Source organism: Sporobolomyces salmoneus (genome assembly GCF_050403485.1).
Source record: "Sporobolomyces salmoneus JCM6883 DNA, S_salmoneus_JCM6883_v1_ctg3, whole genome shotgun sequence".
Classification (NCBI taxonomy): domain Eukaryota; kingdom Fungi; phylum Basidiomycota; class Microbotryomycetes; order Sporidiobolales; family Sporidiobolaceae; genus Sporobolomyces; species Sporobolomyces salmoneus.
In genome coordinates, this window is record NW_027481160.1 from 227,344 (window position 1) to 249,728 (window position 22,385).

At 51.7% G+C, this 22,385-nt stretch overlaps 7 protein-coding genes across 7 annotated transcripts; 5 read left to right on the forward strand and 2 right to left on the reverse strand.

Annotated features, from left to right (window-relative positions):
- Window positions 1-296: 296 nt before the first annotated feature.
- JCM6883_002186 (uncharacterized protein) lies at window positions 297-711 on the forward strand (the record flags this gene model as incomplete). The annotated part of the gene is made up of 2 exons (XM_076628869.1): window positions 297-528; window positions 593-711. The coding sequence occupies 2 exons, from the start codon at window positions 297-299 to the stop codon at window positions 709-711; spliced, it is 351 nt and encodes a 116-aa protein (XP_076491052.1).
- Window positions 712-6,704: 5,993 nt separating this feature from the next.
- JCM6883_002187 (uncharacterized protein) lies at window positions 6,705-7,859 on the forward strand (the record flags this gene model as incomplete). Its single annotated transcript, XM_076628870.1, has 2 exons — window positions 6,705-7,104; window positions 7,165-7,859. The coding sequence occupies 2 exons, from the start codon at window positions 6,705-6,707 to the stop codon at window positions 7,857-7,859; spliced, it is 1,095 nt and encodes a 364-aa protein (XP_076491053.1).
- A 620-nt stretch (window positions 7,860-8,479) lies between these two features.
- JCM6883_002188 (uncharacterized protein) lies at window positions 8,480-8,953 on the forward strand (the record flags this gene model as incomplete). The annotated part of the gene is made up of 1 exon (XM_076628871.1): window positions 8,480-8,953. One exon carries the CDS (start codon window positions 8,480-8,482, stop codon window positions 8,951-8,953), a length of 474 nt encoding a protein of 157 aa, XP_076491054.1.
- Window positions 8,954-10,772: 1,819 nt separating this feature from the next.
- On the forward strand, window positions 10,773-14,544 carry JCM6883_002189 (uncharacterized protein; the record flags this gene model as incomplete). The annotated part of the gene is made up of 4 exons (XM_076628872.1): window positions 10,773-10,781; window positions 10,864-12,360; window positions 12,428-12,881; window positions 12,947-14,544. The coding sequence occupies 4 exons, from the start codon at window positions 10,773-10,775 to the stop codon at window positions 14,542-14,544; spliced, it is 3,558 nt and encodes a 1,185-aa protein (XP_076491055.1).
- A 130-nt stretch (window positions 14,545-14,674) lies between these two features.
- Window positions 14,675-16,831, reverse strand: JCM6883_002190 (uncharacterized protein; the record flags this gene model as incomplete). Its single annotated transcript, XM_076628873.1, has 3 exons — window positions 14,675-16,397; window positions 16,462-16,672; window positions 16,789-16,831. The coding sequence occupies 3 exons, from the start codon at window positions 16,829-16,831 to the stop codon at window positions 14,675-14,677; spliced, it is 1,977 nt and encodes a 658-aa protein (XP_076491056.1).
- Window positions 16,832-17,150: 319 nt separating this feature from the next.
- Window positions 17,151-20,426, reverse strand: JCM6883_002191 (uncharacterized protein; the record flags this gene model as incomplete). Its single annotated transcript, XM_076628874.1, has 8 exons — window positions 17,151-17,731; window positions 17,803-18,302; window positions 18,376-18,783; window positions 18,866-19,089; window positions 19,195-19,431; window positions 19,499-19,640; window positions 19,718-19,944; window positions 20,013-20,426. 8 exons carry the CDS (start codon window positions 20,424-20,426, stop codon window positions 17,151-17,153), a joined length of 2,733 nt encoding a protein of 910 aa, XP_076491057.1.
- Window positions 20,427-20,492: 66 nt separating this feature from the next.
- Window positions 20,493-22,099, forward strand: JCM6883_002192 (uncharacterized protein; the record flags this gene model as incomplete). Its single annotated transcript, XM_076628875.1, has 6 exons — window positions 20,493-20,551; window positions 20,616-20,877; window positions 20,951-21,345; window positions 21,460-21,724; window positions 21,798-21,936; window positions 22,014-22,099. The coding sequence occupies 6 exons, from the start codon at window positions 20,493-20,495 to the stop codon at window positions 22,097-22,099; spliced, it is 1,206 nt and encodes a 401-aa protein (XP_076491058.1).
- Between the last annotated feature and the right edge of the window lie 286 nt (window positions 22,100-22,385).

Genomic DNA, 22,385 nt, shown 5'->3' on the forward strand with positions numbered 1-22,385 from the left:
ACGGAGGGAGAAGAGCGAGCGATGGAGAGACGGAGGAGGGAGGTCGAAGGGGGATTAATTAATGAAGTCGAGACCTCGATGAGCTGGAGTGCGGGATAAGCGGCACTTTTGGACTCGTGAAACCGTACGCTGATCCTCATATGATGGAGCTGAGGAGGAAATGATCGAGCTCCGAATATAGAGGGGTGAACGACAACGGATTGCATTCTCCAGCTGATCAGCATCGAAGTGACTCTCCCTCGCTTACCCCTCCTTCGATCCATATACCTTATCAACAAACATTCCTTGAGCTTGATATGAGTTCCTCAGATCCAAGCACGAATCGACTTCCAACTCCTCCAGATGAACTCGTCGCTCCAACTCCTTCTTCGATTTCCTCTTCTTCACCGGCTCAGCCTCCCACTTCTCCTCCTGTTTCTTCGATCGATGACCCAAACACAAGCTCGAATGGAAACCGAGGAGAAAGTCAGAGCTTGCAGGGAGGAGCCGAGAGCAGTCGAACCGGATTCGTAGCGAATCAATCATTAAGTGAGTTTCCCTCGTCGTAGCCTGTGTTCTGCCAAGCTGATTACGGTGATCGATGTTGGCGCAGCTGAAATCATTCGGGAGCGATGGAGGAATGAAACTCCGGAGAATCGAGAGCGGTATCGAAGAGAAGAAGAAGAAGAGGAACAAGCCCGAGCGGCTCGAGGACGAGAGGAACGAGGATGAGGCGGGGTGCAGAATCAGCGTGACGATTCTCGTTGCTGTAGCGGCACGCAAGAGATCAGCTCAGAAGGGACAGTACGGTAGGAGAGGGAGGAAGAGGACGAAAACGAACGAATTGGGACATATCGGTAAGTTTCCTCGGACAGAAGCAGTGAGAGATTCTCGCGAGCTTACTATTCAGTGAATCAGGCTCTCCCGACCCTGTCCTGACTACTCTTTCGATCTAACCGACGTTCACTCACCCCGAAACGAGTTTCATCTCTGATCTCGAATCCCCTTCTATGCTCGACTGCCCGTACACCCAAGCGCGTCTTCCCTGATTCCCCTTGCTTCATGCTACCTCCGTATGCCTCGCCATCTGACCCAAGTGGGTTGTTGAAGATAGACGGGACGGAGAAAGAAGTTGAAAAAGGATCGGAGGCCACTGTTGAGGAGGACATTCGCTGTAGTCGAGATAACCCCGAGTAAAGATACGAATGTAGTAGGCGGTATCTTGTGCGCGAAAGTTCAGGCGGAGAGACAGAAGGAGAGGGCAGAAACGGAAACCGTCTCGAGACATGTGATCGAACGGTTCTGTGTTCGGGAGAATCCTTGACGAACCAAAGGATGTTATGTTACGCTCCCGTCCTGTGGTCACAGTGGGCGAGCCAAGTGCGAGAAAAGGAAGAATCCCCTTTCAATTTGTTGGGACGTGCGCGACTCAGACTCTTCGGTTCTCTCGCTTCATTGTAAGAGAGTGAACGAGGACGCCCTGCAGAGCTATCGAAAGGGTGCAGGCGCAGAGGGTCCGCAGAGGGTCAGACGAGTCCCCGGCAAAGTGAAGGCTCTGTTCTTCTCTGCGAGTCTCGATCTTTGAGAATGGCGACTGAGCTTCGTCGACTTGCGCGCATGCATCGCTCGAGAGGAGCTATGCTCTTATTCTCGCAATGGGACATTCGAGGTGGACCAGCTGTAGTAGCTTACAATTGGGGGTGAGAGGGGCAATTGATGAAATGGAGGCAAAGGTTCGATTTCGGTTCATCACAAAAGACTAACTGCTTCGAAGCGAGTCGAGGGTGCAGACAAGCACGATCTCTACTCTAGAGATGAGGCGTTGCAGCTGTCGAGCGGTAAGGATCGGTGCGTCAGCATGACGGGAGCGTCAAACAAAGCGAAACCGAACCTGCGACGGCCAGATCAAATCCTCGAGCGAAATACGATGTGCCTCTTCAAACCATGTCTTCGTGTGTATGAAATGTGTTGGAGAACGTACACGAACAAGCTCAGACGACAAGACCTCTTTCGAACGGGAAGGCTGTAGCTGAAAGAAATCGAGTTACGCTCGAAGCTTCGAGCCCATGGGACGGAGGAAACCTGAGTCACTCTGAGAGCGAGAAGTACTAGGAGGAGAGTGAGGGACTCGAGATTGGAGATAGAGCGAAAGGAGAGAGGGCAAGAGCGAAGGGCTGACCGATTTGAAGGGAAAGTTGGGCTGGAAAGTGAATGGGCGAAGGAACTGGCTAAGCTTCTTGTCGTCTCGCCACGACAGCTAGACTTATTCGCTTCTGCGTATCACAGTGGCTATGAATCGAGCCGATATTCAACAACGAGAGCGGCTTAATTGGAGCCGTCGAGGAGAAAACTCCATGTCCCTTTTCCCTCGCCACCTCACAGGTCGTCAGTTTGTTTCACACAGGCCGTTTTGCACTCACACACGAAGCTCGGAGAAAGGCCTTGACGAGAATGGATCGCCTCAACATCGCTCCCTGATGTGACTCGCCGCTTCTTGAGGCGGCAAATGCAGCGAGTTTGACGACAAGGGATGCGCGGAATCGCGGGAGAAATGTGGGCTTCCGACGAGGAGACGCGAAGAGGCTGAGACGCGGAGTAGGGTTGGAGAGGAGATGGGGTGGAAAGAAGGAGCAGTAAGGGGGGAAAGAGAGCGATCGTGATTCAAAGGTTGGAATGTGAGCCGCGAGTCGATAAGACTGACCGAGCCTGTCACGATAGCCTTGACAAGTGAGGAATGCGACAGTCGAGGAGGCTCCTGGAGGGTCTGAAGGAATCAGCCAGGAAGCGGAACAGCGAGACAGCACAATGGGAAATCTGACTCGCTCGAACTTCGAGGTAATCTAGCGCCTGCGCAACCTCAAGTTGTCGTGCCTCGAGTAGCACCGAAGCAGATCGAGCGTCTCGAAGGGCGGAGAGACCGCTGAGAGGGGAGGTTGAGTGAGTTCCAAGATGGAAGTCGAATGGCAGTAGGAGGGAGATACCGGAGAGGCGACGAGCAAGAGGAGGGCTAGCTGATACGTGAACGGGTCGTGGAGTGAACCTACAGGCGCACTGGCGATAGTCGAGTGAATGGTATCGAGACAAGCTTGTGTCCGCTCCTCTCTCTCCTCTTCACCAGTGTCTCGAAACACCCAGGCGCTTGCAGAAAGCGTACACAACACTCATACGACCTCGCCAGGCTCGCGAACGATAGACTTGCGACCTGGTATCCCGCTCTTCTTCCCGGTCCTTTCCTTCATCAAACAATCGAACTCTCTCATTTCAGAGGCTCTCAAGTACCACTGCGACAGGTCACGTAGATCAAGACAACACTCAGAAGTACACACAAGGAGATTGAGACCTTTTGGCCTGTGAGTCGAGACACGTTCCCCTCTTTTTTTCACTCGCACCTTCCCTCTTTCAAGCTCTGCACATCTGTGAGACGGAGGACTGACACCATCAGCATTGCTACTTGAGCAGCAGATTCGTACCTCGTCCATATCTTCCCCGCCCCCTCGAAAGCAATGCTCTCGACTCTCCCGCCTGAACTTCTTCGCGAAATCATTGAAGCGACTGTTCCTCATTCATTTCACTCGACGACCTATCGCACTCGGCAAATTACTCTTTGCTCCCTCTCCCTCGTATCGAAAAGATTCCGAGCGATTGCCCAACCTCTTCTTTTCGAAATCGTGTCAATCGACGAGTTTACACGAATTGACCCCTTCGACGCCGAACCAGGAGGAGGAGGAGGAGGAGGAGAGCGTCAAGAAGTCGCTTGCAAGCAAGCTGTGATCGAAAACAAATATTACGAACCTAGTCAGAACTTGACTCAGAGGCTTTCTTCCGTCACGAGCCTCACTCTATACAGAGGAATTCCTGATTCGTTGGAACTGCAGCTCCTCAAGCGTGAGCTCTCTCATGCTGTGTGCTCGGCATTCGCAGAATCTCACCCTTTCGATTCCGTTCAACAGATCTCACCAGCCTCCACCTCTCCTCTTTTGATTGGGAACTCCCTCGTTTCACACTCCCTCACGTTCATTCTCTCACCCTAGAGAATGTTGGACGAAACACGATCTTCAGCGTACTCGACCCCATCGTCCTTCCGAACCTGCGAAATTTGGTCTACCGGGGCTTAGACGCCAGGAAGCTTCGCCGCTCGTCACTCGATCGACTGCTCCCTCAACTTGAGATACTACAATGTGACGCTCTGATGTGGTTGGAGCCGGAGGCAACCTTCCTTCACTGCGCGGTTGATCGAACTCTTCTCATGTTCCACTTCTTCGACCTTTGGTGGCCCCGACATATTCCCCTTATCCACGTACGCATTATGGAGGCCCTACCAGATCCCAGCGACGACAATGAACGACCCAAGCTCGGTGCTTCGCTGGAAGACTTTACGGCTTTCGTCGGAAGAGATTGTCCTGGCACCATCCAATCCATTTACCTCGACTCATCATTGGAAATCGCTCGCTTGTGCTACCGACGCTACAATCTCCGGTCGAACGTCTGTTCCGAGTGTGTCAAGACAAGAACATTGAAGTTGGTTTCGAGAAAGGTCGTCTCGCGCCTTTAACCGATCCTTTTATCTCGCTCGACTTTGTGCAAAGACAGAAGAAACGAAGGGAGGAGGGAGAGAGAGCGGGGTAGGGGGAGTATGGTCCTGAGCGGCGGAAGAATGTCGAGCTACACTTAGTTCTTTCCGAAACTCTCGTCTTTCTTTCGTTTTCGTCTCTTGTTTCATTCGTTGTTCACTTCTTTCCACTTGATATTACTAGATTCATAGCGTTTCTCAACGTGCTGGCTTACTGGCGCATCACATTGAGAGCAGAGTCAGCCAATTTTCTGCTTTGCGACGTTTGTGGGTGGGCGAGTCCTGAGCGAAAGGCGTTGCTGACGCCGAGTTAGATACGTCGAATGACGGCGGCCCGTTCGAGAGAGCCTACACTTGTGCACGAAAGAGCTCGATATGAATTGAAGCAGAGTTGAAGCGCGAAGAGGAGACTCAGAAGAAAGGAGTGCAAAGTTCGTTTGATCTCCCGCAGGATTACTGCGAACGCCCGCTGACGGGCCTCAATCTACGAGCTGGAGAGGCTGATTCACGCGCCCGGGATGTAGATCTAATTCGTTACCAACATCGACGCTTCTGAGTGTTGGAGAACGAAAAGCGAAGGGAACGGGTCTGAGAAAAGAGCGGCGCAATAACGAGAAGTTAAGCGTTCTGCGTTTGTCCCGAATCGAGAACCTGTCATGCCTTGACGAAAAAGCCCAGGGAAAAGGAGTGTCGTCAACTCGAAACGTTTGCTGAGCTCTTGCATCTCGACTTGATTATCCCGCAAGAGTCGACGATGCCGACCTTGCCATTGAGTCTCTTATGGTGGCTACGGCCCTGAACGAGGAAGAGTCGCTTGAGGTTCACTGAAAGGGTGGGTCCAGACTATTTTGTGACGGGAGCCTGAGAATGGGGATTACGACGTTATTGCATCGGGAAGCAAAGAGAGGTGGAGATCCCTTACTCTCTTGACTGACCTATCTCGAATGAACGGCAACATTGGGCGACCTCGTCCTCTTCAACCGGATCGTCGAGGTCAAGAGTGAAAAGATCCCTCGAACGTGGAAATTCCGTCTCCCTCCTCAACTGCCATCGTCGATATCGACCCTTGAAGCTTAATGATAACGGCAAATCGAAGTGACAGAAGCTATTTCGTTGCCCAGTGTTCCGACCCGAGTCGCCGAGGAGTGGAGTGACGCGGAGTTGAGGACGAGCGACGAGAGGCAACGTGTCGACAGTACCGGAAGTCGAGGGCGAGGCGATCGAAAGAACAGAGAGTGAATGATGTCGGGACGTCGGAGTATGTCGGAGCGAGAGGAAAAAGCGAGGATCGAAATGGAGATCCCGAATCAATTCCTAGTCCGAATTCGGTCCGGTGTCGGGTCCAATCGTGCTGCGTCCGAGTTTGAATGTATACGAACGACCACAGAGTAGCAGAGAATCGAGCTAAAGGTTCGAAAGGAGCGGTCGAGTTGAGCCAAAAACGAGAATCGAACGGACGAGCCTAAATTACCTTTTACTGGAGTGTCAGCGTCGCCTTCTGCTTCTCTCCTTCGTACTCACGTTTAACAACTACTGACCGAAGAAGGGGAAGCGCCTTGAAGGGCTGAGAGACCGCTGACAGCCGGGTTGATTCAGTTTGAGCTGGAGGACGGTTGCGAAGCGGGGAGAGATGCCGAAGAAAGCACGGTCGCTCTGAGGGCTAGCTGATACATTTGCGGATCGTAGTCTGGTTCTAGAGGCGCCTTGGCGATAGTCGAGTGAATGGACTCGAGACAAGCTTGCGTTCGCTTCCTTCTCTGTCTTACCTCTCTCTCGAAACACTCGCACGCTCTCAGACATCGTACGCAACGCTCACACGACTCCGACAGATCTGCTAAAGACAGCTCAACGACCTCGTAGCCCGCTCCTCTTCCCGGTTCTTTTCCTTCATCAAACAATCAACTTCTCCCGACTCAAGGGCTCTCAAGCTCCGCCGCGACAGCTCACATAGATTAAGACAGCACTCAGAAGTACACACTAGGAATTTGCGAACTTTTGGCCTGTGAGTCGAGACACGTTCCCCTCTTTTTTTCACTCGCACCTTCCCTCTTTCAAGCTCTGCACATCTGTGAGACGGAGGACTGACACCATCAGCATTGCTACTTGAGCAGCAGATTCGTACCTCGTCCATATCTTCCCCGCCCCCTCGAAAGCAATGCTCTCGACTCTCCCGCCTGAACTTCTTCGCGAAATCATTGAAGCGACTGTTCCTCATTCCTTCCACTCGACTACCTATCGCGCTCGACAGAAGACTCTTCGTTTCCTCTCCCTCGTATCGAAACGATTCCAGGCGATCGCTCAACCTCTCCTACTCGAAGTCGTTAACATCAACTCGCTCCGAAGTCGTGATCTCCTCCGCGCCGAATCAGGAGGTGGAGGAGAAACACAGAAGCGAGGTTCCTTTGTCAAGCAAGCGATTTTGTTCTGCGGTCTATACGGACTCTCCGCAGGAGAAAGTCGTAACTTGAAGCAGCTCCTTTCTTCCGTTACCACTCTCTCAGTGTGTTCGGTTCCCGAAGCAAACCTCTCACTTTCCTCCTTGAAGTCTTTCACTCGTAAGCCCTCCTGCGGTCTATACACAAAAAGGTGACTCACTCGTTCGATTGCTCTTCTAGGTCTCACCAGCCTTCACCTCTGTGACATCAGATGGGAGGTTCCTGACCGGCTCACCCTACCTCATCTTCAATCTCTTACTCTGTATGCTGTCGCTCATAAGACCGTCTCACCGCTCCTGAACCCAGTCGTCCTTCCGAATGTGCGAAACTTGGCTCTCATCCACTTCCCCATCGATGAGCTCCAGCCTTCGCTCATTCATCAGCTCCTCCCTCAAATCGAGACACTTCACTTTGACTTCAATGTATGGATTGAGTCACGAGCAATATCCCTTCACGGCGCCGTTGCCAAAACTCTGATCGATTTGTACGTCGACTCAATTCCCGACCTCTGGGCGCAAAGCCAACTTGTTCCTCTCTCACACCTCCGCATTCACGGTTGGTCGGAAGCGGACTATGAGGAAGAAGAGGGAAACGCGGAAGGAATCGCGACAGCATCTCACCTGGACGACTTCGCTTCTTTGCTCGACACAAACTCTCTCCGCGCTCTCCAAACCGTCTACCTGGGATCGCATCTTCAAGACTCGAAATCATCGTACCTGCGACGCTCAGTCGAAAACCTCACTCGAGTGTGTCAACAGAACAAGATCGTCATCGTTTTTGAGGAGGGTCCTTTCAATTATCTGCTCGACCCTCATATCTCGCCCGATTTTGTCAGAAGGCAGAAGGAACATAGGAATCAAGAAAGCAGGAGGTAAGAGGCAGGAGTACGAGCTGGAAAGTGAATGGGAGAAGTCGTCAATTCCGAACTTTAGTTTTTTGTAGTCTTTTCCTTCCTTCCTTTCGTCTTCGTTTTTCATCTATCCTCTCCCTTTTTCTACTGTCCAAGATGGCTGGCTGCATGATGACGACACGTTCCAGTGAACGTAGAGAGGCGTGTTCAAGCGAACGACTTCAAGGCAATTTGCTCGACTTGCTTCCTTTCTCTCTTCTTCCTCTCACCGGTCTGGGCGCGAGTTTACCGTCAGACGAGCCCACTCCCGCACGACTACACCAGATTGTCCAGCAGAAGCGTAGCAACGATTCAACGCGCTCCTCGACCCTGTCCTGTCCTTCATCAAACAAGCGACTTACTCCCTCTCTGAATCTCGCTGGCGGTATCGGAGCATCTGCCTTGGCTCAAGACGATACCTACGACTTCCCTCGAGTGCACCGCAACCGCTTCCTGCTTGCAATGTGAGACTTGCTTTCCATCTCTCTTCCTTTACACACTCTTCCCCGACTCTCCGTCTCTGCGAGCAAGGAATGACGACTAACATGGTTTATACTACTACCCCCTAGACAGATTCGCTTTTCTACCCCTTCCTCGCACGAAGTCATGCTCTCGACTCTCCCGCCTGAACTTCTTCGCGAAATCATCGAATCGACGGTTCCTCATTCCTTTCACTCATCGACCTATCGAACGCGACAAAACACTCTTTGCGCTTTATCCCTCGTATCAAAGCGATTCCGGGCGATCGCTCAACCTCTTCTCCTCGAAATCGTTTGGATCAACTCGATGCGAAACCCCGATCGCTTCCTCGCCGGATCAGGAGGAGGAGGAGGCAGGAATCAGAAGCAGTTCACCTATGTCAAGCAAGCGCTTTTGACTTCCGGCTCCTCCCGGCTTCTCTGGTCGGAAGAAAGTCGCAAATTGAAGGAGATGCTTTCTTCTGTGACGGCTCTCTCGATGTGGTCGGTACCCGAATCGATCATTTCATGCGCAGACTTGGGGTCTTTCGGTAGTAGTGAGATCAACCTCTCTGATCTGGGGTTGCAAGTGGGAATATTCATCATCCAATCTCTGGAATAGGTCTCACGAGCCTTCACCTCTCCTCTATCGACTGGAAAAACCCACGCACGATCACACTCCCGCATCTTCAGTCTCTCACTCTGTACATCAGTGATCGCGCCTTCCTCTCCTCCTTCCTAGACCTCGTTGCTCTTCCGAATTTACGAAACTTCGCCTTCTCCGCCTGTCCCGTCGACGCGCTTCAACAAGCAGCATTCAATAAAACACTCATCAATCTCGAGACCATCTGCACTTTCGACACTCGATGGATAGATCCTGCCTCGAACTTCCTTCACGCTTATGTCGAGAAAACGTTGATCATTTCGTATGTCGGCGCACTCTCGTTTCTCTGGTCTGGAAGACAACATGTCCCCTTCGCTCATTTACTCATCTACGGGACGCACGTATCGGACGATATTACCGGTCCCTCTTTGGACGACTTCGCTTCTTGCATCGAGACAAATCCTTCCTCCTTACTGAAGACTATCTACCTGGATCCGTCACTTCGAAACCCCGACTCTGTACCGTTACGCTTACGTCACTCAGTCGAAAACCTTGCTCGAGTATGTCTGGAGAAAAAGATTGAGGTCGTTTTCGAACCAATTCCACAGAATTTCGCGGCCGACTCCTGGATCTCGCCCGACTTCGTAAGAAGGCAGAAGAAACGTAGGGCGCAAGAGAGGGGGAACTAGGAAGAACTCGATCTGTAGAATGGTCAGGGCAGAGTGCAGAGTCAGAAATAGTCGCTTGGTTTCTTTGTGTCTTTCGTCTATCAAGTTTTGTCCGCCCCTTTGTGTTATACAATTAATACTACTCACCGTTCGTTGTCACTGTCGTTTTGCAATTGGTCAAATTCAGGGTCTGCGTCTCTTCTTTCGTCTGGGCGCTCGAGATTCGTCGAAGGTTGTCCTCATTCGAGGCTCTTTCGCTTCGAGATTTCGGATTCGCACTTTCGCAACGAACGATTTGTCCCCTATGAGACTGTGTTGGGAGAGAGAGGTGGACTCTCGGTCGCAGGACCCCAGCGGCAGAGCCGAGGGCGCGAAGGGGGAGGCAATCCAGGGAGGTGGGTGGGACAAAAAGTTCGTCCTAGCGAGCAAGGAGCGCCTAGAGTGACGAGCGAGAAACGTGAGGAGAGAAGAGACTCGACGAACGCAGCACTTCGACTTCGAGAACGGATTCGCATGTCTCGGAATTTCGCATTTTCGCAGACGAACAGCGAGCTCTCGAGGCAGGTCTCGAGATCCGCGCCTCCCCTCCACGAGCGCCCCTGGTTCTGGCTCGCTATTCGCGCGCCAACCCTCGAACGCCTCAGCCCGCAAGTTCATACGAGATCTCGCGCGCGATTTCACTCCCTGCATTTGGGCGAGCGAGCAAGGAAGCACGTAGATTCCAGCAACACAGATCGTCCGCTGTCTGTTCGTAGAGTATACAGAGTACGGCAAGCAAATGACGCGACAACGAGACTTGCACTCATATCACCGCGGGTCAAGGTGAAATATCCGCTGGCGGAAATTGTAGTAGAAAATTTTGGAAGTGGCCGAAATTTCAAGTTGTGAAATTTCCGCTCGTTGAAAACTTTGAAATGGAAATTTCGACCGTCAGAAATTTCATTTAGCGACTTAGCGAGTTTCGACTGAATCCCTTCTTCACCTCGTACTCTTCACTCGCTGCGCCGTTCGTACTCGCATTCAGCCCCAGCATCACACCTTATCGCCTATACAAACCGTGAACCTCCGTAACCCTTCTCTCGTCGATCCAAACTCTTCCCCTCCCCAACCTCGATCACCATCCCGTCAAGTTCTTGCGACGCTTACTCGGAGCATGGATTAACTTGGAGATGACGGCGGTATGTCCTGCCCCCATGTTGTCGCAGTTCACGGCGCTCGTACGGCGCTCACTTGAACTGATCGGTTTTCCCACACTTTCAGCCTACCAAAGTCATCTGTCGATGCGAAACTGGACGGAAGGATCCGAAAGGATATCATTGGGTCTTACCATACGTTCAAGGTCAACACCTGAAGCGAGATCGGGAGAAGCGAGAACAGACTCAATCGATTCTCGACCAGCTCAAAGCCAAGTTTGTCCGGAAGGAGACTGCTGGAGCTTCGTCAAATGTAGAACAATCGAGTTCCACCGCTACGGAGTCGACTCGACAACGAGATCTCGCCGCGAACGATTCCCCGCCGCTACTCCTCGACAACTTTGGCGGTGGTGACTATTCAAGCGAGAGTGAAGATGTCGGAAACGAGCACGCGGAGGAGGAAGAGTCAGAATCTCTCGAATTCCTAATGAGAGGAGAGGAATCGGAAGAAGGAGATTCGAATGAGGAGGAGGTGTCGGAATCCTCGGTCTTGGATTCCGTGAGTAGCGGGAAGGCGCACGAAGCTGGAGCTGGGAGTACAGATATGGCAGTGGATCACGAACCCCCCGAGGAGAATGATGAGCGTCACCGGCCTCCGATTCCCCTCGAATGGAAACCCTCTCTTCGTCGTTACCTTCCCTCCTTACCGCATCCTCTCGCCCCGGTCGACCTCGATCTCGATCACGACGAAGACGACGACCCTCTACAAATCAATAACACCAATCCCTTGCCGCCCATCGCTCGTCTCGTTGCCGACTTGGTCGTTTCGCTGCATTACTCCTTCGGTCTCTCGCGATCCGCCTGTGATTGGGTTCTCAGTTCCTCACGATTACTTCTCCGTCTCATCCGGAAGATCTTCATTCGAGCCGTACCGCAGAATTCTCGTCCCGTCATCGACTTCGCGCGACATTTGGAGGAAAACCACGATCAGCTCCCGTCGACTTGCCGCACTCTCCTTCGTCGTCTCGGTCTTGGAATCAGGATCTTACATTACCCTATCTGCCCCCATACGAAGTGCCGACATGTCTTCCCTCACGACACCGCCTCTAACCCTCTTCCCTCGAAATGTCCGAACCTTCGCGCCGGAAAGCGAGCCGGCTCGACTGTCGTCTGCAACACATTCCTAACGAAACGAACAACATACCTCTCCCCTCCTCAACCTATCCTCACGATGCCGGTTGTTTCGATTCGAGACGTACTTTTACACTTCTTGAGACGACCCGGTTTTGAGCACTTGCTCTGGGAGGATCCCGAGAAGAGAACGCGTTCGACGCCGGCTTTCGAGTTGAAAGATGTTTATGATGGTAGAGCTTGGAAGGAACACTTGGGTAGGAATGATAGCTGCGAAGGAGCGACTCCTCGATTCTTCGGACAAGTCGGTCGTCTCGGCTTTACGGTTTACGAAGACGGGATCCGGATCAATCATGGGACAACGTCAAGATCGAAGAGTGTGGGACTCCTTTGGCTCACGATCAACAACCTCCCACGCGAACTTCGTTTCCGCTCCGAAAATATGGCTCTCATCGCAATTCTCGTCGGTCCCACTGAGTACCCAACTTCGGCAGTATGTAGTCTCTTCTCCCTCCGAGACTCGTACTCTTACTGACGTGAACCTACGGCACTCGGCATAGTTTCACCAAGTACAACAGATTATCGTCGAGCAACTCAAACAATTCTGGGAAGGAGTTACCCTACCGTCGACAGTCGCTCAGAGTCCTCGAACGTGGCACGGTACGATTCTGCAAATCATCGGCGATCGACTCGCGATCAACAAGATGATCGGTCAAACACCTCACTCGTCGACTTCATTTTGCAGTCTCGATGACGCAACTCTCGCTCAGAAGAACAAGGACCCTGTCGTTCGAGATCGATACAAGCGAACGATGACATGGCGACTCGATCAACTGAATTATCGAGATGGTTCAACTCGGTATCAGGAGATTCTCGATTGGAAGAACGCAAGTCCCACTTCTCGCAAGAAGCTCGAAGTTCTAAACGGTGCAACACCCTCTCCGTGGATCGAATTACCCTACACCGATCTGCCCTCTCTCGCCGTTCTCGATTTCGTTCACTCCGCTTACCTCGGTGGGTCCACATTTCCTCGTTGTTCTTTCCGGCTGCGACGACGAATTTGATCCGGTTCATCGCAGGTGTCGCTAAATGGCAGCAACTTCAGCTACTAATCCGTACCGGCTTCATCACCGACTCTCTCGACTCGGGCCCGTTTCTTCGATATTATCTTTCTCGCTTCGTCACCCCGAAAGATATCGGTCGTCTCCCCGACGAGTGGGGACCCGCTTCCGCAGGCTCGCCAAAGGCCGATCAGCTACGAACATGGGTCGAACTCCTCGCAGCGCCAGTTTTGTGGATGGTTATGGTCGAAGGAACTGTCTGGGAGGAGATCGAGTTGCTGGAGAATCTCGAAGCTCAACGTTTTCAAGGGAAGAGTAAAGCGAGAGGACAGGGTAAAGAGAAGGGGAAGGGGAAGCAGCAGGATCTAGGGAACGAATTCGAGATCGAAACGCCGATGGAACTTCGGGAGGAGGATTTCGCACAAGACTCAAGCTCTCGCACAAAGCCTCGCACAGACTTCGAGCAAGGATGGAAAGAGAAGCTCAAGTCGATGCCGAGTCACCAGAAACGCCAGCTCTTCCGCGAGGTTTTCGACAACTTCCTCAAACTCGTCGTAGGATGTCGATTGGCGTCTCACCGTTCGACTACCGAAGCTCAAGGTCGAAAGTCGTCCCTCTACTTCGCTCAATATGCGGCTGGACTCTGCTCTATCTACAGCGACAACGCTCTCTCGCCGAATCATCACTACCTTCTTCACGTCGATTTCTTCATCAGTCTCTACGGCTCCGTCTACGGCTACTGGACCTTCGCTCACGAACGGATGAACGGTATCGTTGGAGCTTACGACACCAACGCGAAACCTGGACAAGCCGAAACGACGATGATGAGCAAGTTTTGGACTGATAGCGATCTGAAAGCTTTACGACTGTACTCGCGTGCAGAGGATCGATCGGACGAGGAGGAACAGATGTTCGAAGAACTTACGAAGATCAAGTCCGACTTCCGAGGCACGGTCAGCACCGAAATCGCAACTTCGTCCTTCTCTCGAGCCACCTCGACTTTTCTCACGAAACTCAATCCTCACCTCCTTTCTTCGACTCATCGGGACATTCTCGCCCAGTATCTCAACTCTGCATTCGCCTCGCATTCCTCACCTCTCTTTATCGTTAACGAATCCGCTTCAAATCCGAATCAGCTTCGAATCCCAACTTACGTCTCGAGCTCGACCTCTGCAGTCATCGATGGAACCTATTTCGCTGCGCATAGCCTCAGCAAGACGAAGGTTGACGACTCGACGGTGCTCGCAGAATGGGTTAGTCCCGATCAGACAGAACGAAAATGGCGGATCGGGCAAATCGAGAGGTTCATTCATCTTTCTATGGAGAACAACGTCGGTCTACGAGTCGATTCGGAAGTTGCATGGGTTAGATGGAGAGTCAGTGCAGAGGGAACCGAACAGGAGAGGGACCTGGATTCGGATCTCGTCGATTCGCCGTTCAACTTCGAAGAACTCGGAATACGTCTCGTCAAACCTCAAGTCTTCGAAGTGGAGGATCAGACCTGCATCGTCCCAATCAGCCGCATCCGCTGCAAGACCGCCCACCTTCAAATTCGAGTTAGCGGAACGAGTGTTATCGCCTGTGTCTCGATCGATCGCAAATCTGCATACCCCTAGGCCGAGTTCGTGAGTTTTCGCATTCTCTCAAAGTCTCGATAACTCGTGACCCCACTGTCTCGCTACAAAGCTGGAATCGAACGCAACTGATAGATTTCCGAACCTTTTCAGACCACAAACTTCGAACTTTTCAGACGACATACTCCAACGATGATTCAGAAGTCTCTTCTTCTTCTTCTTCTTCCTCTTCCTCTTCCTCTCCCTCTCCCTCTCCCGTTCCTTCGCCGTACCCTCCGCCTCCGCTTGCCCCTACGACTCTCCCTACCTTCTCCAAGTACTGAACCATCGATCCGCCTTCTTCTACGAATTCTTGACCTTCCGTTCTTTCAACTCCGGTCTCCTCCAAGCCGAATCGAAGCTTAAGTCCTTTCAGCATCAGATCCGGCCATCTCTCTTCCTTTACGTCCGACCAGAAGTAAGAAGGAGGAGGATCCTTGGTCGAAACGTCCGACTTCTTCGAAACTCGCGGTCTTTCATTCGGATTCGAGAGTTCCTTCCCTTTCGACTTCTTCTTCCCTTTACCCTTGCTCCTCTGTCGACTCAACTCGATTCTTCCTTCCTTGTCGAGAACTTCATGAAGGAATCTTTCGAAATCGGGAGATCGGTAGGGATAGGTTCGGGTATGGAGGGGATTTTTCTTCGATTTTGGGTCAGAGGTGGAAGGAGTGGGAGAAACGTTGTCGTCGTCAGAAGAGGAGTCGTTCTCGGAATCGGTGTATTCAGACGACATATTCTCGGCGTCGAGACTAGCGAAGAGTTGTACGGAGAAGTAGGCATCATCAAGTCGACGGAGGAGGTGTTGGTCGGGTAGTGGAGCGGGATCATCAGGTGAGAGTTTCGGAAGGAGGATATCGAGGTAAGCTTTTCTTCGCTTAGATTTCTCTGCCTTGCGACGTTTGATCTTCTTCGCCTTCGCCTCCTCCTCCTCCTCGGCCGGAGGTGCGACTGACTCCTTCTTCTCCTTCTGCTTCTTGTAGCGAGCCATTAGGGATTTGTGGGAAGATTCGAGGTGACCTCGGAAGTTCGAACCGATCGATTTGTTCCCGAAAATCGCATTTTTGTTCTCGAGTCCCCATTTCTCCGCCCTATCGATTCCGGGTCGATTCGCCGAATCTTTCGCCGATCGGTTGAAGTCGAAGTACCATTTGTCTCCTCCTGGTTGAACGACGGGATCTTCAAGAACGACGAGTTCGTCCGATGCTTTCGACGTCGATCTCGGATCTTCCACCCCTCTAACATACGCCAAACTCGTTCGGGCGAGACTCTTTCCTCGGTTCTCAGCAGCGTCGTCGACCTCTCCAGCCCCTCCAGTCCCTCCCTTCCCAGCTTCGACCGTCTTTCTCGACTGGGTTCTCCCGCTTGAACCCACACGCTTCTTCGCTCCCGTCCTCGTTCCTGCGCCACCGACACCCTCCACATCTCCTTCGTTTCCTTCATCCTCGTCGTCGTCCGCCATCTCCAAGCTCGACATTCGGCCCGTCAAATCCTTGACCAATCCCTTGACCTCATCGAGTTCAGCGACAACGGCAAGAAGCGACTCCTCCTGAATCCTTTGCTTCGTCGTGAGATCCCCCTCTCGATCACTCCTCGCAGCCTCCGCATGTTCCACTCGTTGAATTCGCTCCGTCTGTAAGTTCTCATTCGCTTCGATTTGTTCGAGTCTGGTAGTAAGCTGATCTTGGTCCTTTTTCTGTCCCGCTTGAAGTAGTTTCAACCCTTGTAGCTCTGAGTGCAGAGTTCGAACCTGGGATCTGATTTCGGAGACGTCGGATGGAGGAGAGATGCGAGATGAAGAAGGGTGGATTCCGGAGGAGCCGGGGAGGAGGAGAGAGGGGTCGATCGTGCCAGATCCGCTAGAGAACGAAGGTACGTTAGTTAGCTCCTCTGTGTGCGGTAGAGAGCTAGATTCTGACTCACGGTTGGAAAGGAATCGCAGGTCGAATCCCGTGCGACCTAGTTCCGAAACCACCCTCTGCTTCAGTCAAGACGTCCTCCCCGCTCCCTCCGGTTACCGTGGCGGTGGTCCTCCTTGCCTTCTTCAGTCGCTTCGGGTAGGAGGTCGAAGAAAGAGCGCTCGAACCCAAGGTTTCAGTTTCGGTGTAGTCGATTGGAGAATCGTTGGTCGGGGCTGAATCGTCGTGGGAACGTTTCTGGTACTGGTAGAAGGTACTGGAGCTGGTCCTGCGGATGCTTGAGTCGCGGGAGAGTCGTCGCGGTAGCGATTCGGTAATCGGGTTTGAGTACCAGTTTTCGTTCTGGTTTTTGGACCGGGCCGTGAGAACGCCATGATGAATCTAGATTGTCTTTCTCAGGTGTTATAGCTTGAGTTTGTGACTGAGAGAGTGAAGGGATAGGGAGAGAGAGAGTGAAATTTCGGAAAGATTTCCGACGGTCGAAAATTCACTTCAGAAATTTCGACCGTCGGATTTCTTTCTGAAAACCAATTTCCGCTACCTCGCTGAAATTTCATCGGAAAGTTCTACAAACTGAGTTTTCAGCAACAATTTCCGCCAGCCGAAATTTCACCCTGACCCGCGGTGTATAAAACTATCTTTGAAATCGACTTTTCATTTCCCCTTCAACCTCGATCCCATCTCATCCCCTAGCTACTGTTGAGTATTCCTCGGTAAATTGAACCCCAACCTCCCACTCAAATTGCCCGCCGGTCCGGCAAATCCTCCCTGACTTTGGAAACTATCCAAAAAATTCTTGACTAGATTGTAATCGAGAGTTCCACCATCCCCTTCTCCTCCCATATCTTTCAACATTTGTTGTAACTCATGATCCATCTGTTCGACGTCTTCGTCTCCATCCTCTTGATCGTCGGAATCGGAGAGAGTTTCGATAGTGACTTTGTTGGATGATGATGCTGAAGAGGAGGGCTTCGCAGCAGAAGTGGAAGAGGATTTGGTGGGACGAGGTCCTGAAGTGGGTTTCGCTGATGAAGAGGAAGAGGAGGAAGGAGTCGATTTCTTGACGTTCGATAACTCTTTCTCCATTTGTTCCATGAGCGAATCGAAATCTGCGAGATTCGGATTTCGAGACGGTTGACGAGGAGTTGGAGTCGGTGCTGCTGCTGATGATGAAGTCGTGAGTACAGAAGAGCTTGACGAGGGGGTTGCTTTTGAGCCTGAGGTTGAAGGGACGACGTTCGTCTTCTTCTCTTTCGCTGGACCGGGGACGAAAGCTGATCCCACCAATTCCTCTGTCAGTCGTCGCACGAAATCGCAATAGTAGTATGCGAGACGGGAAACGTACCTCCTCTCTCCCTCCGTTCGCCCAAGATCCCCTGATATTGGGCGTCGCTCAACCCCAACGTTTCCGTCGCAAACTTCAAAAACTCGTCCATCTCTTCCCCCATATCGAGCATTTCTTCCTCATCAATCACGGCTGGTTGTTCTTCGTCATCGTCAACATCTTCTGTAACAGCTCCTCCCTCTGGTTTGAGCCCTTCTTCTCCAGGCATAGGTTCGTCACCTGAATCGGAATCTGATGAAGCTCCGTCATATTTCTCCGCTTCGAATTTCGCTGGTCGAGGTTCTTTCTTCAGTGCGGTAGCAGATGGTATCGAGCTGAAATTGAGGGGAACAGAGGAAGTTGTAGTTGAGGTAGAGGAGGTTTGTTGACCCCATTCGGAGATTGGGAGAGGAGCAACGAGGGATTCGAGTCGAGAGGCTCGTTCTTCGGTAGTCATCGTTGGGGGTTCCATCGACTCATCTTCATCTTCTGAATCTTCTTCTCCATCATCTGATCGTTCACTATCGTCGAAAAAACCGGAAAACACAATCAGTTCTCTCTTTCCTCCGCAAGACAGAGTAAACGAGAACGTACTCATCGAACACAGCACCTTGTACTGATCCTCTACCCTGTACGAAATCCTCCACTTTGCCCGCCATTTCCTCCAATCTCTTCGCCGCTTTCCGATTCCTCTTCTCTTCTTCTTTCTCCTCTCTCGTCTTCTCTCCCATCTCCTCCTCCTCACTCTCGTCGTCATCCTCGTCGGAGAATCCCTCTTCCTCAAGAGATCCACTAGCCCCCTCCCTTCCTCGAGATCGTAGAATTTCCTCTAAACCCGCTTGATCTATCTCTAACCATTCCTCTGAATCTCTCAACCCCACCTCCCTAACTTTACTCTCCGTCAACGTTGCTGGACTCTCGATCCTATCCGAGAGAGGGTTCGGTCGGGAACGTGAACGGACGATTGCTTCGTCGACTCTTTGCGCGAAAGAGAGAGTAGGTCTACCCGGCACAAAAAAGGAAGTCAGGCAGTCAGCTCGGAGGGGACTGGAGAGAGAGATGGGATGAATAGGGGGGGACTGACGAGTTATCTCGGTTGGAGAGCCACGCTTCTCGTGCGCTGAGTTCTCGTTCAGTCCATGAGGAACTTCCTTCGATCCCGACTCCTTCGAAGAACCCTTTCTCTTTCAGCCTCTTGAGTAGACTTTGGTATTCCGAATTTGTTGAAGGATCGAATGAAGAGGAAGAGGAGGAGGAGAGACGAGGTAGGGGAGAAGTTTGTTTATAAAGCATTTCGAACCCACATGCCTATCCACTCACACACAACTCTCATTAGTACCACTGTCTCAGTTTTACCACTCGAGACCTTCTCTCGGGGAATCAGAGGGAGTGTAGACAGAGAGAGAAACTAACGATTTTCATCCCCATTTCTCTCCTCCTCAAATCCTCTTCGCCTAATTTCCCTTCGATCCAACCGCACTTCTCGAACGGTTTTGGAGCGTAAAACTTTTGTAACAATAACTGGGAGTACAGAGGGCGGGTTAATCGGGTGGGGATGAGGACTGTCGCTGGTAGAGAGGAGGAATCTGTCGAGGAGGAGGAGGGAGAGAGAGGAGAGGAAGGAGGGAATCGAGTCATCGTGTTACATGCCTACCAATTCCATCGACGTGTCAGTACAGAGAAGAGGAGAGGAGAGGAAAGGAGACCACTGGCTTACTTTGAGCATTCCCGGATCTCGTTCGTAAAACGCCGCGACGGCTTCCGTGATTAAATGAGGAGAATCTTCTAATGCTAATGCGAGTTCGGTAGGTAGGTACGTTAGAGTCTTGTGATGATGTTCTTCTGCTTTCTTTGGGTACCTATCGATTCGCGTGCGAGGAAGAGAGGTCAGATTGAGAGAGACTCGAAAAGTGATAAAGGAGGAAGCTTTTCGTACCCATTGATCCTAGCCCAAACTGTTTCCTCTACTTCTTTAGGAGCTCTCGTATTGATTGTAGGATCTCGAACGAGCGATACGGCAGTGTTTCGATCAATGAAACCGTCTTCGTCCGGATCGAAAGAAGGATTCATCGTCGTCGTTGAATCTCCTCCTCCTGAAGCGAAAGGTAGTTCTGATTTGTGTTCGAGTGGGATTAGGTGTAGGTGTCCTTGATGAATCCATAACTACTCTCGAGAAGTGATCAGCTCACGCGAGTAAGAGCACAGATGAGAGAGAGAGAGGAAACTCTTACTCGATTCGCAGCGTTCTGAGGCGTCACCCAATTCGGCAGTACATCCGCCGCTTCAATCAGCAAAAACTCTCCATCGTCGTCCTCGATCCCTACTACCGCCTCTGTCCATTTGATCGAGATTTGTTGAAGCAAGAAAACGATGAACCATTCATCATCTACCGCATCCGTCACTTCCGTTTTCCCTTCCAACCATTGATGTTGCCCTTGATTGAGTGGAGTCGAATAGTTTAGACTCGTGAGGGATAGAGTGAAAGGTTGCTTGTGCCATAGATAACGCGATGAAACTGAATTCACGAACGAGAGGATCTCGATCGACAAGTCTCGTAGAGAGGAAGGGGAATCGAGAGGTGAGGGGAAATCGATCTGGTAAACGCAGGTATCGGTATTCGAAGTCGGTCGAGAGGTCGAATCCATCGAAAGTGAGAGTGAAGAGTGGAGAAGTGAACCGATCTTCTCCTCTCTCACTTTGAACTAGTGACAATGTCCAGTGATCTAGCATATCGATTCAATCCGAACGTCGCAAATTCAGCCGCTCCACCGTGAGCCGCCTCCTCTCTCTCTCTCTCCACTCTTCGGGATCGCTCAACTTTCCCCCATCTGCAGGGTCCCCTTAGCAGCTCAATGGGCATCCCTTTACCCGACACCCTCAGAGCTCCTCAACCTCGCACAAGGAGTACCTGGCTCCCCTCCCCCTCCTGAATTCCTTGAAAGGTTGGGCGAAGCCGCTCGAGACCCTTCTACGACTGGCTACGGAGCTCTCAGAGGGGAAGAAAGTCTACGAAGAGCATTAGCGAAAGATGTACAAAGAGTATATGGAGGGGATGTCTCGATGGAGGACGTGACGATCACTGCTGGGTGTAATCTCGTTCGCTCCCATTCTCGTTCTCTTTCCTCTCTTCGCACGCCGAGCTGATCCTCGAACTCTCTCCACATTTCAGGCGTTCTATGCAACGATGCTAACTCTCTGTGCACCCGGCGATTCAGTCCTCGTCCCCACTCCATATTATTTCAACCATCATATGACTCTCTCGCAACTCTCCCTCTCCCTAATCCCACTCCCTTGTCATGCCCCTCACTTTCTCCCCTCCGTTGATCTCGCGAGAAGTCTCATAACGTCACGAACGAAAGCGATAGTCCTCGTCACTCCGAATAACCCAACTGGGGCACTTTATCCCAGGGAATTGTTGAAGGAGTTCGCGGAATTGGCGAAGGAGAAAAAGGTCGCTTTGGTGCTGGATGAAACTTATAGGGATTTCGTAGATGGGAGACCACATGATTTGTTCGTCGACCCAGAGTGGAGAGAATACCTGATTCAATTGTTTTCGTTTTCAAAGTGCGTTCCTCCTCAATCCCTCCTCTCCCTTTTCTTCATCCTGCTCCTAACTCCGACCGACCCTTGGTTCCTCGTCCCTCGTGTCTGACATTTAACCGCGCGACTCGTGCATAGGAGTTACGCGATTCCAGGCCATCGACTCGGTTCCCTCACTTCCTCTCCCCTCTTCGCCTCCCACCTCTCGAAAACCCTCGATTGCCTTCAAATTTGTCCCTCCCTTCCCGCACAACGCGTCCTAGCGGAATGGGCAATGGAAGAAACGCGGGAATGGAGGGAAGGAACTAGGGTGGAATTGGAGAGAAGACAAAAGGTTTTCAGGGAGGGATTGGAAAGGGTTGAGGGGTGGGAAGTGGAGACGGGAATGGGGTATTTCGCTTATGTGAGTCATCCCTCACTTTATGGATGGAGAAGGAGCAGAGAGAGCTGAGTAAGAGGATTGGGATGAGAAACAGGTTAAACATCCATTCGAGGGAACGAGCTCAGAAGAAGTAGCGAAAAGGTTAGCTAGCGAAGTCGGAGTGATAACGTTGCCGGGGACGTTCTTTTCAATGCCGTTTGTGGACGTTAGGGAGGATAGGTTCATAAGGTTTTGTAAGTTTTCTTTTCTCGTTCTCTCGGGCGTCGGTGTTGGAAAAAGAGTGCGTTCGTTGACGAGTGTTGGCGAATAGCTATCGCGAACGTATCGACAGAGATCCTGAGACAGGTCCCCGAGAGACTGAAGAAGTTGAACGAGATTTGGTCGACTTTGTCTTGAGAAAACCGAAATCGATTCATTTTCACTCTCGAAGTCGGTTCGAGAGGCAGTTTACTAGGAATCTCGCTGAGCGACGTGGAAGATGGCAACAGGCTCACTTCCCCCCGCCCCCGGAAGAGGTGGTTCAGGCGTGGATCACGGTCTTCGAATCAGGTCGAAGCATTTTTGGTGAGAAAAGACTAATTACAAACATCCCTCAAAGCACAATCACAGATACAACGAACCAGTGTCAAATCCCATCCCGATCCACGAAACCCATCGAAGTCTCAAATCAACTCGAATCAAG